The 16229-nt window shown below is 49.0% G+C and overlaps 1 protein-coding gene and 1 long non-coding RNA gene across 11 annotated transcripts in view; one reads left to right on the top strand and one right to left on the bottom strand.

The window, feature by feature from the left end:
• The first annotated feature begins 50 nt into the window (after positions 1 to 50).
• Positions 51 to 16229, top strand: part of KYAT1 (kynurenine aminotransferase 1) — a 36777-nt gene continuing 20598 nt past the window's right edge. For 2 of the 10 annotated variants that reach the window (XM_082695877.1, XM_082695879.1), the window contains exons 1-2: positions 124 to 210; positions 11736 to 11875. Coding sequence is in view for 2 of the 10 variants with exons in the window: in XM_082695876.1 (XP_082552002.1) it covers positions 149 to 210 (62 nt within the window). In the remaining 8 variants the exon portion in view is untranslated. Of the gene's footprint in view, positions 211 to 2078; positions 2141 to 2561; positions 2810 to 11735; positions 11876 to 16229 lie in introns of those variants that run through there. The other 8 variants (XM_082695883.1, XM_082695876.1, XM_082695880.1 and 5 more) reach the window with 7 other exon arrangements.
• On the bottom strand, positions 1802 to 2463 carry LOC309846626. The gene is made up of 2 exons (XR_014302015.1): positions 2084 to 2463; positions 1802 to 1987 (listed from the first exon to the last, which is right to left on the bottom strand). It is a non-coding gene; the product is annotated as an uncharacterized lncRNA (long non-coding RNA).

Here is a 16229-nt window from a genome sequence, read left to right as displayed (position 1 = left end):
TCACCACAGGCGCGAGCGCGGCTGCTAGGGCGTCGCCATCTTTTTGATGGGAATTCTCTTCGCGCCTTCACACCCTGGGCGCCCAGGTGGCGTCATGTTTGTTTGGGGCGGAAGTAGCGGAGACCGGGCTCGGCCCCCTTAAAGGCACATGGACACCTGTAACCTTCGGGGCGCGCTGGGGGACGAAGCGGTGAAGCCGCCGAGGCGAGGGTGAGTAGCTGGTGCCTGCGCTTTGCTGCCCCGAGGCCGGGTGCCGAGGCCGGAGGACCTGGTAACCGGTTCCGAGCTCGTTTGTGCCAGAATACTCGCTGCGTTTGATGCTGCTGGTACGGCGGAGTGGCGGCGAACCGTCCCTGGGGATAAATTGCGCGCGCTTGACGCTGACCCGCCCTGGGACGCTGGGACCCGCCAGGCTGTCCTCTCTGCACCCACCTCCCGCATCCCCCGCGGTGATGTCTGTGGGGAGGAAGAAGCCCAAGGTAGCTAGGCCATTTATGGGCAGAGCCGGGGCTGGCACGGGGACACCGCTCCGTGGGGCCGGAGTCCTCGCGGCTCCCACACTGACAATAGTAACGCCCGCCACGTTAGGAAATAATCCATACCACGGAATGCTGTGCAGCCATTAAAACGAAAAATGTTCCGTATGCACTAACATGGAACGACTTCCAAGATACCTTAGATGAAAAAAAAAAAAAAAAAAAAGGAAGGGGCAAAAAGACCTGCGTTGATCGGCGCTACAGTTTGTGGGAAAGAACGTGTGTGTGAGAGTGTGCGCGTCTGGGGGGTGCGCACCAGCCGTCTGGTAAGATGCACAAGAAAGGGTTAACTGTGGTAGCCTCGGACAGGGGAACTGGAGTCCTGGGTACCCGGGCAAGGGGGGAGAATTTATTTTTTAAATAAGATGAAGATATAAGGGGTCACATCCATCAAGCCTTGAGCCAGTGCCTGAGTTCAGCCCTCCTGCTGGAAGGTCTGATTTTCCCCTGTCGTTAGAGGCGGGAATATGGCTGCGAGATTAGGGACTTACTACCTCCCTGCCTGGAAGCTGAGAAACTGGAATTTGAGCCCCTGAGGGTTTTAGGCTAATGGCTAGGATCTCCTTATCCCACTTCCCACTGAGAATCATTTTCTGTTAACAACCACGTGACAGCCAGCGTGGGGTCCGGCAGGCAGCTCTATCCAAGTAACTGTTGATGGCTGTTTTTACCTGTGACCGAACAGGTACAACGGACTGGAGATAGTGGCGAGTGAAGAATGAAGAGAGGGACATTAGAGGCAAGAGCACAGACTAGAGTTCAAGGCCTGCCCCCTTTGCTGCCTGGAGACTGTGAACATGGCACATCCCTCCCCCCTTGTCCCCACCTTTACAACTAACCAGTGCGACCACAAGGCCACCAGTGCCCCACCTGTCGTACCTAGGGCTTTACGTGCAGATGAGCTGCTCCATTTTACAGATCGGTAAGGGAAGCACAGAGAAATTAAGAGAGTTGCCCAAAGAGGGAACACCCCCACTAACTGAGAGAGATTGCTGGGCTTCTGGGTCCCCCTGAGCCTCCAGGGATGATCCACACGAATGTTTTGGGGAGACCGCCAGTCCTAGTTGAGCTGCCAGAGGCTGAGGATCTGGTGGAGAACAGGACAGACACACAGCTCCTGTTCTGAAGTCTAGTGAGGGTGACAGACAACCCAGTACTTAGCATCTGTGAGGAGCCCTATGGTGGGCCGCAGCTCAGGCCTTGGGAGCACAATGCCAGGAACATCTGACTCAGCCTGGGTGGAGGAGAGAGCTTCTCAAAGTAGGTAACCTTAAAAAAGCAAAAAAGAAAGAATTTATTTATTTGAGAAAGAGACAGAGAGAGAGAGAACACAAGTTGGGCAGGTGGGGAGTGGAGGGGGAGGGGCAGATGCAGAGGGAGAAGCCGACTCCCTGTGAACCAGGAGCCCTCGATGCGATGCGGGACTCCATGCAGGATTCCAGGATCATGACCTGAGCCAAAGGCAGATGCCCAACCGACTGAGCCGACCCAGGTGCCCCTCAAAATAGGTAACTTTTAATCTGTGTCTTAAAAAACGTGTAGGGTACCTGGAAGGCGGAATGATGAGGCTGGAGATCCGAGCAGAGGCGTGCCCATACCTGAAGGTAACTGACATGATCAGAGACCATGCAGGTTAGAAAAATTCAGTCAAACACCTGCATGAGTCCATCTTTCCTCCTGGAGAATGCCTTCCCATGCCAACCTCTGTGGCTTTCCACCCTCCATCCACACTTCACTTCTGTGCATAAGCCAGAGTAGGACTTCCCGATTTTAGAATCCAGGTGGGGGCGACAAAGGAACACAGGAGAGTTAGTAACAAGGAAGAGCTTCCCTAGGGACACGCCCACCTCCCACCTGGACTCCCCCACCCCTAAATTCCTCCCCACCTCCTGATTGGCCGCCAGCTGGCTAAAGCAGGAACTCTGCCCTTGCAAATCCAGGTGTGAGTACTGGAAGTTCCTGTCTTTCCGGCTGTTTACGGTTACTCGGGTTCTCAGGTTGCCAGTGCCCTGGGACATCCAGTTGGACACTGCCCCTCCCCGCCCCAGTTCTGTGGCCAGCAGGTCAAAGTCGTTCCAGCTACAGTGGAAGAGAAATCACTGCCAGTCCTGTGCCAACACACGGTGGGGCCACAATCCACTCCCAGACTGCACTGTCAGCTCCTTGAAAAATACAGGCAAACGCTCATCCTACTTCCTCATTCCTGGGTCATGGTATAAGCTTTGGAATTGCAGCTAAGGTCTTTCGGTGCTTTTCCGGGACTTTGACTTTGGGTAAGTCATTTCCCTACTCTGAGCCTTAGTTTCTGAAAAACTGATGTGACTCTATTTAATGTTCTTGCCAGGCATTAAGTATGTAAATGTAGATCTGTTTTTCCCCCAGGTGTAAAACTGCCTTAGCATGAGATCTCAATTTTGGATCTCGATCCTGTGCCAGGAGGAATAAAGAGGGGGCTACCTACTGCGTGTCTCACTCAGGGTCTCCACTCACCACCCCCTCCCCCGGCAGCCCAGAAACCTGCAGTATGGGCTCCAGAAGTGGTTTCTCTCTGCTTTGCCTTTGACTTTGATTCCAAAGTTAGAGGAAACGAGGTGTAGGTCACTGTGCTTTACTAGATCCCTCCAAACAAGTTGTCGCCTTCCCTTGGGGCAGAACCATGAGCTCAGCAGGTTTTTGTGGGTTTTTTTTTAAGATTCCATTTATTTATTTGAAGGACAGAGATCACAAGTAGGCAGAGAGGCAGGCGGGGGTGGGGGCGGGGAAGCAGGCTCCCCGCTGAGCAGAGAGCCCCATGATGCAGGGCTCGATCCCAGGACCCTGGGATCTGACCTGAGCTGAAGGCAAAGGCTTAACCCACTGAGCCACCCTGGTGCCCCAACTCAACAGGTTTTCACAAAATCTTTGGCTTGTAGGAACTCTGGTTTTAGACTGAGAACTAAGAAGGAAAGGGAAAAAGAAGAGAAAAGAAAAATCAGGATTCATTATCTGGCAAGAAACTTTCCTGTATAGGTTTAAATCTTAGCAGCTTTTTTTTTTTTTTTTAAGATTATTTGTTTATTTATTTGAGAGAGAGAACAAGCATAAACAGAGGGGAGAGGTGGAGGGAGAGGGAAAAGCAGACTCCCGGATGAGCAGAGACCGAGGCTGATCCCAGAACCCTGGGATCATAGCCTGAGCGGAAGGCAGCCGCTCACTTGAGCTGCCCGGGCACCCTGGTTTTTTTTGTTTTTTGTTTTTTTTAAGATTTTATTTATTTGTCAGAGAGTGAGCGAGAGCGAGCACAGGCAGACAGAGTGGAAGGCAGAGTCAGACGGAGAAGCAGGCTCCCTGCGGAGCAAGGAGCTCGATATGGGACTCGATCCCAGGACTCTGGGATCATGACCTGAGCCGAAGGCAGCTGCCCAACCGACTGAGCCACCCAGGCGTCCCCCGGGCACCCTGTTTTAACAGCTTCTTCTGGACAGGTTCCCACGGGCCAGGACCTGTGCTGAGCGCTTTCTGTGAATGGCTGCTTTATTTGTTATCCCCTCGGACAGACAAGAAAGCTGAGCCTAGAGAACTTGCGGTGTGGCGTGACCAAGGCCCCATAGCTGGTTCAGAGTGGAGCTTCTATCCACGCCCAGGCTTTCATTTTCTGGGATTGTTCGTGTAACAAGCTGCCCCTCCCTGGGCCCCATCTCCAGAGCACTGTGGCTTGTGTCTTCTCAGTAACTGGGGCACCTCACATTTTGAGCCCAGGGGATGCTAAACATCCTTCCAGACACCGGAGAGATCTGCCTCCTGGAGGACTGACTCACCCCAAATACCAGGTGTGCCCCTTTTGCAAAACACGGAAACCAGATCTCCATATTGCATGGAATTGGCTTAGGGGGGCTTGGGGCTAGGCATCACAGCCGGCACATGGGCCGGAAGAGGCAAGGCTCCAGCCCCCAAGGGCTGCTGGTCTGTAGACAGGGGAGCTAATGGAGGCAACAGCTTCCACCTCCTAAAAGAGGGGTGTTTGGGGAAAGCCTTTGGACGACTGAAAACAGCAAACCAGGATTCGAATCGCAGCTCAGGCTCTCGGCTCAGTGGTCTTTGTTCTCTGAGCAAAATAGGGATAATAATGTCTTCCTAGGAGGTTGTTTTGAAGATTAGGGAATTTAGCACAGGCGTCAGATGTTTAGTGGCTCCCTCGGAGTTCAGAGGAAGGCCCAGGTGGACACAGGCAGAGAGGAGGCAGAGCTGGGACTGGGCCCTGCTAGGGAGATAGGACTGGGGGTTAGGGGTATGCCAGGCAGGGGCACAGATGTCTATCCAAAAGCAAGCAAGGGGTACCTGTCTGGCTCAGCCGGTAGAATGTCCAACTCCTGATCTCAGGGTGATGAGTTCAAGCCCTACATTTGGCGTGGAGCCTACTTAAAAAATAAGGAAAGGAGGGGCGCCTGGGTGACTCAGTGGGTTAAAGACTCTGCCTTCGGCTCAGGTCATGATCTCGAGGTCCTGGGATTGAGCCCCACATCAGGCTCTCTGCTCAGCAGGGAGCCTGCTTCCCCTTCTCTCTCTGCCTGCCTCTGCCTACTTGTGATCTCTCTCTCTGTCAAATAAATAAAATATTTTTTAAAAAAATAAGGAAAGGGTTGAGGGGTGCAGCTGCCTTCATCTCAGATCATGATCTCAGCATCCTGAGATCAAGCCCCACATCAGGTTGTCCGCTGATCAGGGAGCCTGCTTCTCCCTCTCCTTCTGCTACTCCCCCTGCTTGTGCTCTCTCTCTGTCAAATAAATAAATAAAATCTTAAAAAATAAGGAAAAGGGACACTTGCATGGCTCAGTCAATTAACTCTTGATTTCGGCTCAGGTCATGATGTCAGGGTTGTGAGATGGAGCCCCTTGCTGCCCGCACTGTGGTACTTTGCTCCAATGAATACTGGAGGGGGAACAGTAACAGTGATGATATTTGTGGAACACTGACTCTTCGCGGGGCGCCACGCTAAGTGACTTTCACATGGCCTCTCACTGACGTCTCACGACAGCTCTATGAGGCAGGTGCTATTATCATTCCGATTCAGACATGGTTCTCAGAAAGCTTGCATAATTTTGGGCACCTGAGTGGCTCAATCGGTTGAGCATCTGCCTTCGGCTTGGGTCATGATCCGGGGGTCCTGGGATCGAGCCCCCACAGCAGGCTCCTTGCTCAGCGGGGAGTCTGCTTCCCCCGTCTCTCTGCCCCTCCCCTCGCCCCTCTCATGCTCTCTTTTCTTGCTCTCTCAAATAAGTAAAATAAAGTCTTTAAAAAACTTTAAAATTTGCCAAAAGTCACACCGCTATTAAATGGCTTCAGTCCAAGGTCTGTCTGATTCCAGAGCCTCACAGCCTGAAACAAAACAAAACAGTGTTGAGGGGCACCTGGGTGGCTCAGTTGTAGAGCATCTGCCTTCAGCTGAGGTCATGATCCCAGCGGGAAGCCACCTTCAGCCTCTCCCACTCCCCCTTCTTGTGCTCCCTCTCTCGCTCGCTCTCTCTCTGTGTCAGATAAATATATAAAATTTTGGGGGGAAGTATTGAAGTGTGTAAGACCCTAACCCCATCCCAGAGAAAACCACTATTAATTATTTAGCCGTGTCCCTGGAGACAGCCTTGTACATAACCAAGCGGCCCTTGCTTTGCACAACAGAATGAGTTTCAGGCACAAAGGTTCAGTTAAATAACACTGGTCCCTCAGCCACACTGTTCCAACTTCCCTTGCGATGTCCCATTAACTACAAGTCAAGGTCCAGAGTGCGAACTTTGCTCCTTTTTAGCCCACGGATCCCTGTGGTGATCGAAGATGCGCTTTGACTAATCACATCACTTCTTTGAAAGCCTATCCGGGACTGGCCCCAGGCATGCTCTACAGTTCACACACACACACACACACAAAAGCTCCGTAGTTGCGTTGCCTCCTGCCTCCCCGTGGTGAACCCACAGGAGAGACTACACAAGTGATCATCAGAAGAGCGAATTGGCCAACCAAGATGAAAGTGCTGCAGAGAAATGCAGAGCGATGAGACAGCAGGAAATGCACATAGAGGGGCACATGGGTGACCCAGTCCTTGCAAGTCTGCCTTCGACTCAGGTCATGATCCCAGGGACGTGGGATCGAACCCCGCATCGGGCTCCCTGCTCAGCGGGAAGCCTGCTTCTCCCTCTCCCACTCCCCCTGCTTGTGTTCCCTCTCTTGCTGTGTTTCTCTCTGTCAAATAAATAAATAAATAAATAAAATATATAAATAATAAATAAATAAAATCTTTAAAAATAAATCTAAATCTTTAAAATAAATAAAATATATAATAAATATTATAAATAAATAAATAAAAATAAATCTTTAAATCTTTAAAAACCTTTAAAAAAATAAATAAAATCTTTAAACAATGTGCATTGAACCTAAGTGGAATGATGAAAGAAAGCGCTGGCTGTAGGGATGTTGACAGCACAGCCCTTCGCTGTTCTAGAAACCAGCAAGTAGAGAAACTTAGTGAAGGCAGGTTGACCATTGTACCTGATGCACGTGGTTGTAACCAGAAGGATGAAGATGTCCCAGAGGAAGGGCTGCCAGGCAAAGAGGTCATATCAAAGGAATGCCCAGATACATTTCACAACAGTGAAAATACAAGGGAGGAAATGTTTGAAGTTGATGTCAACTCAGAAAGAAGGAAGTAAACTCATCAGGGCTGAAAAAAGATGCTGTTCCCTCTCCCAAGTTAGGGAACTAGAAAGCAAGCAATGTTCGCACTGCTCTGGAAAATTTCCCCGCAGATTTATTGAGATATAATTGACAAATAAAATTGTCATACATGGAGTCCCTGGGTGGCTCAGTCGGTGAAGCGTCCAACTCTTGGTTTTGGCTCAGCTCATGATCTCAGGGTTGTGAGATCGAGCCCGAGTCAGCCTCTGCCCTGGGCCTGGAGGCTGCTTAAGATTCTCTCTCCCTCTGCCTCCTACCTCTCTCTCCCTCCCTAAAAAAAAAACAAAGTGCGTAAGGTGATGATTTGATATATATGTAGACATTGTGAAGTGACTCCCACTGTCAAGTTCATTAACACATCCATCACCTTACAGAGCTACCTTCTGTGTGTGTGAGAGAGCAAGAGAGTGAACGTTTAAGAACTACTCTCCTAGCTGGGGCGTCTGGGTGGCTCAGTGGGTTAAAGTCTCTGCCTGTGTCGTCTCGGGTCACGATCCCAGAGTCTTGGGATCCGGCCCAATTGGGCTCTCTGCCCAGCAGGGAGCCTGCTTGCCCCCCCCCCTCTTTCTCTCTGCCTGCCTCTCGGCCTACTTGAGATCTCTGTCTGTCAAATAAATAAATAAAATATTTAAAAAGAAAAAGAACTACTCTCCAGCAAATTTAAATTCTAGTATACAGGATGATCAAGTAGAGTCACCATCTCTATGTCAGGTCCTCAGAACGCTGTTAAAGGCAGAGGCTTTAACCCACTGAGCCACCCAGGCACCCACGTCTTCATCTTATTAAAAAAGTGTGTACTTTTTTTTTTTTTTTAACCAGAGAGAGAGAGGGAGAGAGAGCGAGCAAGCACAGGCAGACAGAGTGGCAGGCAGATGCAGAGGGAAGAAGCAGGCTCCCTGCTAAGCAAGGAGCCTGATGTGAGACTCGATCCCAGGACCCTGGGATTATGACCTGAGCAGAAGGCAGCTGCCCAACCAGCGGAGCCACCCAGGCATCCCAAGTGTGTACCTTTTTATAAACCTCTCCTTCCCCTTGCCCTGTGGCCCCAGCACCTGCCAGTCTACTATTTCTAGGAATTCCAACTTTTTTTTTTTTTTTAAAGATCCCACTTATAAATGACACCGCACAGTATTTGTCTTTGGCTGATTTCACAGGGCATTACACACTCCAGGTTCATTCCTGCTGTAGCGAATGGCAGGCTTTCCTTCCTTTTTAAGGCTGAATAACTTTCCACTGTACATGTACGCAGACCACGTTTTTTATCCATCCATCCACTGAGGAACGTGTAGGATGTTTCCATATCTTGGCTATTATGACTAATGCAAAAATGAACACGGGGGACACCTGGGTGGCTCAGTGGGTTAAAGCCTCTGCATTTACTTTGGCTATCTACCCAAAAGATCTTCCTTGATACTTTTTTTTTTTTTAAGTACGCTCCATGCCCAATATGAGGCTCAAACTCGTGACCCCAAGATCAAGAGTCACATGTTCTACCGACTGAGCCAGCCAGGCACCCCATTGATGTATATATAATTCTGGAGATTTATTTATTCATCTGAGAGTGAGTAAGGTTACCCCTGCATGTGCGAACAGGGGGTAGGGAGAAAGAATCTGAAGCAGACGGTCTGCCGTGTGCAGAGCAAGCCCCACAACCCTGAGATCATGACCTGAGCTGAAATCAAGAGTCAGACGCTTTAAAAGATTTTTATTTTTACTTATTTTTTATTTATTTGACAGACAGAGATCACAAGTAGGCAGAGAGAGAGGGGGAAGCAGGCTCCCTGCTGAGCAGAGAGCTCAATGTAGGGCTCAACCCCAGGACCCTGAGATCATGACCTGGGCCGAAGAGCAGAGGCTTTAACCCACTGAGCCACCCAGGCGCCCCCCTCCACTAATTTATTATTATTTTTTAAGATTTTATTTATTTATTTAACAGAGAGAGACCAGCCAGAGAGGCAACACAGGCAGGGGGAGTGGGAGAGGGAGAAGCAGCTTCCTCCCACTCCAGCAGGGAGCCTGATGTGGGGCTCCATCCCAGGACCCTGTGATCACCACCTGAGCTGAAGGCAGATGCTTAACGACTGAGCCACCCAGGTGCCCCTCCACTGACATATTTTTTTTTTTAAAGATTTTATTTATTTATTTATTTGACAGAGAGAGATCATAAGCAGCCAGAGAGAGAAAGAGAGGAGGAAGCAGGCTCCCTGCTGAGCAGAGAGCCTGATGCGGGACTCGATCCCAGAACCCTGGGATCGTGACCTGAGCCGAAGGCAGAGGCTTAACCCACTGAGCCACCCAGGTGCCCCCATTGGAGAGTTTTTAATGTTTGACAGCAACTTCCAAAGATCACAGAACAATCATAATTTTTCCCACTAATTATTAACTTCTCTTTGAATGATTTCAGGTCACCTGGCCATTTTTACAGTCTTGCATTATAGTGGGGAGTGCGGAGTGAGGATTTCTTGTATGCGTACATTTGCACACCATCTCATAACGTACCTGTCACTCTGTAATTTAAAAAAGGCAACTGGGATTATATTGTTCTTCAACCAATGTTTTTTTTTTTTTTATTACCATACAATTTAAAGATTTGAGGTGAAATTCACATAACATACAACCCACTGTTCTGAAACATACAGGTCTGTGGCTTTTACAATGGTCACGACATTGTGCAACGCCCACCTCTAGTTTTCAGAATTTTCTCATTACCACAGAGAAACACCCTTACCATTAAATAATTACTCCTCGTTTTCCCTTCTGTCTCCTGGTAACTGACCTTCTGACCGTAAGGATTCACCTATTCTGGAACTGCATACTATGTGACTATGTCTGGCTTCTGTCCCTCAGTGTAATGTTTTCAAAGTGCAGCCAAGTTGTAGCATGGATTGTTATGTCCCTGTTCCTTTTAATGGCTGGGTAATATTCCATGGTATGGATATGCCACAATTTACTCACTCACCCATTAGTGGACACGATTATTTCCACCTCTTGGCAATTAGGAATAACGGTGCTTATAAACATCGGTGCATGAGTTTCTATGTACATATGCATTTTCATTTCTTTTCAGTATATACCTAGGAGTGAAGTTGCCAGGCTGTAAGGTCATTCTATGTTTGGACTTCATAAAAATTAAAATTTGTACATCAAAGGACATTAGCAATGAAAGTTGCTGGGGGGAGGGGGGGGAGGGAGAGGGTGACGCGGTTATGAACATTGGGGAAGGTATGTGCTATGGTGAGTGCTGTGAAGTGTGTAAACCTGGTGATTCGCAGACCTGCACCCTTGGTGCTAATAATACATTATATGTTAATAAATAGATAAATAAATAAATATTTTTAAAAAACACAAAGGACAGTAGCAAGAATGTGATCAAGGTCATTGATTCTTTTGAGTCAGTTTTTGTGGATTCAGTGAGGTAGAGATCTGACTCCATTCTTTTTTTTTTTTTATAATTAACAGCATTTTTTAAAATATTTTATTTATTTGACAGAGAGAGAGAGCACAAGCAGGGGCAGTGGCAGGCAGAGGCAGAGGAAGGAGCAGGCTCCCCGCTGAGCAGGAAGCCTGATGTGGGGCCCCATCCCAGGACCCTGGGATCATGACCCAAGCCAAAGGCAGACACTTAACAGAATGAGCCACCCGGGCACCCCCCAACTCCATTCTTTCGATTGTGGCCACCCAGCGGTCCTAGCACATTTGTTGAAAAGACTGTTTCTTCCACCATTGAATTATTGGCACCCTTGTCAAAATCAATTGACCGGGGGCACCTGGCTGGCTCAATCAGTGGAGCACGGGACTCTTGATCTCAGGGTCGTGAGTTCAAACCACATGCCAGGTGTGGAGATTACTTTTATTTTATTTTATTTATTTATTTATTTTTAAAGATTTTATTTATTTATTTGATAGAAATCACAAGTAGATGGAGAGGCAGGCAGAGAGAGAGAGAGGGAAGCAGGCTCCCTGCTGAGCAAAGAACCTGATGCGGGGCTCGATCCCAGGACCCTGAGACCATGACCTGAGCCCAAGGCAGAGGCCCAACCCACTGAGCCACCCAGGCACCCCTGGAGATTACTTTTAAAGAAAAGACATATGGGGGCACCTAGGTGGCTCAGTCAGTTAAGTGACTGCCTTTGGCTCAGATCTCAGGGCCCTGGGATTAAACCCCTCAGCAGACTCTGCTCAGTGGGGAGCCTGCTTCTCCCTCTCCTTCTGCCTACCGCTCTGCCTGCTTGTGCTCTCCTTCTACCTCTCTGTCAAATAAATAAATAAAATCTTTTTTTTAAAAAAAGACTTAAAAAAATTAGTTGACCATATGTTTGGGTTTATTTCTGAGCTCTCTATTCAAAAGTGGTCTGTGTGTCTGTGCCAGTACCACACTGTTTTGCTTGCTGAAGCTTTGTAGTAATCTTTGATATCAACCTGCCTTTTTCATGTAACCTATATTTCTTTTCATGTTAGAACGCTAAGGGCAATCTTAATCTTACTCCATTTAGTGGCTGCACCATTTCTCATTGTATGGATAAGTCAGAATATATTAAACCAGCCCCCACCTGATGGACATAGGATTGTCTCCAGCTTTTTCTGTCCCATACACAACACTGCATTGATCATCGAGAGCTCTTTATGAGTATGTGTGAGTATCCCTGTAAGATAAATTTCTAAAGAGGAAGTCTTTCCAACGTCAAAGAGTAATGTGTATTGTTACTGTGAAGTTGCCCTCCAAAAGTTACCCCGGTGAACATTCTAACTTGGTGTTTACTAGATCATCATGGCTTATAACCTCATAGTGTCTGGTAGTATCAGTTTGGTGAGTCTCAGTCTTCTTATCCTCTGCCACCTTGAGAGGCAGAGAATAATGTTTCATTTTAATTTGCATTTTGTTAATTATGAGTAAGGCTTGGCACCTTTTCAAGTTTATCAACTATTTTCTTTTTTTGTGTGAATTTATATCTCGCCCACTTTTTATTTCCTTTGGAGATGTTAGTTTTTTGTCATTGATTTATAAGTGCTGCTTGTATATTGAGGTTCATACTAAATTAAAATGGCCTCATTACTTGTCTCCCTCATTAGACTGTGCGCTCCTTGAAGAAAAGGAAGGTATCCTGTTCACTGTTAATAGACGTGGGGGCGTAGGGCACAGGCATAGCATGTAATAGAAATTCAATAAAAATTTGCTGGGGCAATGAAAAGATATGCACCTATCGTGTGTGGCAGGCCCTGAGCCAAGTGGTGATGATAAAAAGATAAACAGAGGAGAGTCCTTGTCTGACCGAGCTCACTGTCTGGTGAGAGTAATAGACATTCATTCTGTCATTCGGCGAAAGTTTATATAGCAGCTTACTCTCTGCCTAGTGCATAATGTCTTTTGGATCAGCCAGCATGCAGAGATGAGAAAAATGCCAGAACCATGACTCAGATGACCATGTCCTGGTAGAATCTGGCCTGGTCATTTCCCCTCCCTGGTCATTAGTATCTCCATCCATAAAATATGAGTGACTTTACCAAAATCCCTTATTTCTCATTGAGTATCTGCCCCTGAGTATCCATTTGTCTGTGCTGCTTTTTTTTTTTTTTAAGATTTTATTTTATTTATTTGAGATGGAGAGAGAGCATAAGCAGGTGGGGGGTGGTCAGAAGGAGAGAAAGAGGGAGAAGCAGACTCCCCAACTGACTCTCCAGGTGAGCAGGGAGCCTGACTTGGGGCTCGGCTGGATTCCAGGACCCTGGGCTCATGACCTGAGCCAAAGGCAGAGGCTCAACCCACCAAGCCACCCAGGCGCCCCGAAGTCTATGTTCTAATCATCTCTCCAGGGAATTATTCAGGGCCCAGTCGTGGGCAGGCACGGAGTTTGGCGACAGTAGGACAGAACTGCCCACGGATGGTGCAGTGTGATGCTCACTCCCATGGCCTGAGACTTGCCCCAGCCCACACACACCAGCCACCCCCTGCCCGGGCAGGAGAAGCGGCTGCTGGTGTCCAGCTTCAGCCCTGAGGCAGCGCCAGTGCTTCAGCACATCCTCGTCCAGCACGGGCTCTCTTTGCCCTCGGTGGAGCCAGGTTACTCCAAGGCACCTCCTTTGCCCAGAGTCAGGCGGTGCCCAGAGGGGGTGAGGGTCTGTGGTGGTGGCAGAGGACAGGTGAGAGCCATGAGCTGGGATCTTTTCCCTTGGGGGTGTGACCCTCTGCCCTGTGCTAGGCATTGGGTGTTGCAGACCCCTCTCCAATCTCTGGGAGCTCAGTATGAGTGTTCATTGTTATTTTATCATTATTACCAGTGTCTTGGCCTGTTTATGGAGGTGAGGAAAGCACCTGCTTTCCAGGGCTGTTAAAAGGGTCCGATGACATACGGAGTCACTAGTTAGCGCAGTGCCTGGTACAAAGCAAGCGCTCGGGAGATGAGAGCTGATTGCTGATTGTGTTAATATTAGTCCCACCACTGGAATCCAGGGAGATGATAGAGGTATAATTTAGGGCAGAGGAAGTACTGTCACTTTAGGAGAAAGGACAGAATTCATAGATGTGGAATGATGTGGGTAAGGGTGTCAGAGAGAAGACTGTTCTGCTGGACATGTGGAGATTTTAGTCAGGAGACAGAAGAGGGTCCCTTTGGAGGAATCAGCAGGACATTGGGCCCAGAACAGGGCAGCCATCCCTGTATTGGGCAGGGAGACCAACCCTCCCCATGTGCCCAGGATGGTCGCGGTCCTGAGAAACCCCTTAATTCTGAGCAAGCAGGACAGCTGGTCCCCCTAGAACATTGCAACAGGCACAAGGTGCTTCCTGTGACCAGCACTACACTCAGACTTGACCATGGACTTCATGTCCCCTGGCTGATTGAGGCCGAGGCACCCAGATGCCGCCCCCCCCCAGATGACACTGTGGAATGTCCTTCCTCAGATAATAATTACACTACCTCTTGTTGCTCCAAGCTCTGGTTTTTAGCTATAGCCACCAGGGAGTACTTCCTGCAGGGTTCCCCTGGGAAGTGACTCAGTTTGAGAAACTAGAGCATCAACTCTGGCCCGAGGACTTCTCAGCCCCTGACATCTCTCAGCCCTCCTCCACTCCTGGGCCTTTGCACCGCCCTCTCCACCAGGGTCACTTTCCCTGCTTTGGGGCTTTGTGCTAATGCCGCTTCCTCCACGGAGCCCTCCCAAACGCCCACGTTCCCCCAGCCCGTTCCTGGAGCGCCCTCTGGTGTCCCATTGCGTTAGTTTCCAGGAGCTGCCAGCCCGAAGTCCCGCCAAGCTGGGTGGTTTTACACAAAAGTTTTTCTTTCACTGCTCTGGAGACTAGAGGTCCCAAATCAAGGTGTCCGCAGGGTTGCTTTCTCGAAGCCTCTAGAGGTCAATCTGTCGCATGGTTTTCTCTTAGCTTGTGGTGTTGCTGGCAATCCGTGGAGCTCCCTGGCCTGCAGACACCTCCCCAACCCCCATTTCTGCTCTCTTCTCCCTTCCTCGAAGGACACCAGTCATCCTGGAGTAAGGTCCACTCGAATCCAGTATGACCTTATTCTACATAGATCACATCTACAAAGACCCTATTTCCACTCATGGATGCCCGGGGTCTTCAAATTCACTTTTGGAGGACACAGTTTAAACTTATGAGGAACTACTTGCAGGACGGAATGAAGGAGACAGTGCTTGGGGGCATCTCTTCTCCTCCCGCCTACCCGGCCGACAGCTCCTGGTCCCTACTGTAGTCTCAGCCCCAGGCCAGGGCTGGGCCCCAGAAGATGCTCTGGAGGAGAAGGTGATGACTGAAGAACGGAGGGAGGCAGTGCCCCTCCTTTGGACAGAATGGATGACTGTCAGTGCTCTGAGATGCTTTGAAAGACCCCAGGGGAAGAGGCTGGGCTGCGTCGGGGTTAAGGAGGGACTAGCTGGGTAGCTGCCCTGGTCAGGCTGAACTTACTTCTTATAAGCAGGTGCAAGCCGCTATCAACTTCATGGAATCTTCTAGAGTGGGCAAGCCTGACTATTGCGTTATGAATTATTTTTGTTTATTTCTCTTTTGTAATGAAGTTAGAGCATTCCACGGGTAGTGATGAAATTCCGTGAACAGGCGGGTTTCATTGGACTTCTGGTTTCCAGTCCTGTGCATAAGGACCTTGGAAGTCATCCCACCATCCTCGCAAGCAGAAAGCTGGCCAAATCGAAAAATCAACACCTTAGGCCCATTTGAGAAAGGAGCTCACGGGGCAAAAATTAGACAAACCAGCAGATACAGACAATCGTGACTTAGAGGAACAGAGACTTCCACGTGGCCCAATTCTGGGGGACGAAAACTTAAACATAATGGACAAATTGCTGGAGGCCCAGCATGGACATGTCTGAGAATTCAAGACACTAGGAGGGTCCACAGTCCAACCCTGGTCTGCCACCAGGGTTTGTTAATACAGTTTTATTTTTTGTTAAGTTTTTTTTTGTTTGTTTGTTTGTTTTTTTAAGGAAGGAGAGCAAGAGGAAGCATGAGCGGGGAAGTGGGGCAGAGGGAAAGGGAGTAGCAGACTGCCCCTGCCACAGCTGAGGAGCTGTGACAGACACTGTAGGTCCTGCAAAGCCCACAGTATATACTGTGGCCCAGTACAGAAAAAGTTTGCAGACGCTGCTCTGGAAGGAGAGTGGATATAGGGCCACAACTAACAGGTAGACGGGAGTGGCAAGTGTGGCCGGGGCTGGACGGCAAGCGAAAGGGACAGTGGCAGGAAATGGCTGGGACAGGTGGCCTCACAGCTGATTTCACGGGGCCCTCTAGAACATGGTCAAGATTTTGGATTTTATTCTTAGTAGGAGGATTTAGGAAGAGAAAAGCAGCCTCTAGAATCCAGGAGCTGGCCTGACACCCACAGATAGGACTTGTGTTGTGTTGAACACAACTGCGCGGTACACCAGTATCAGACAAGGCCACATGGCCACCATGAGAAATCCAGAAGAAAAAAAACCACAACGCTCTGCAATCATGTCTGAACACAAACGGACATGAA

This window comes from Mustela nivalis, assembly GCF_964662115.1.
Source record: "Mustela nivalis genome assembly, chromosome: 13".
Lineage (NCBI taxonomy): Eukaryota > Metazoa > Chordata > Mammalia > Carnivora > Mustelidae > Mustela > Mustela nivalis.
The sequence above is the reverse complement of the archived record's forward strand: the minus strand, read 5'-3'. Positions and strand labels throughout refer to the sequence as shown.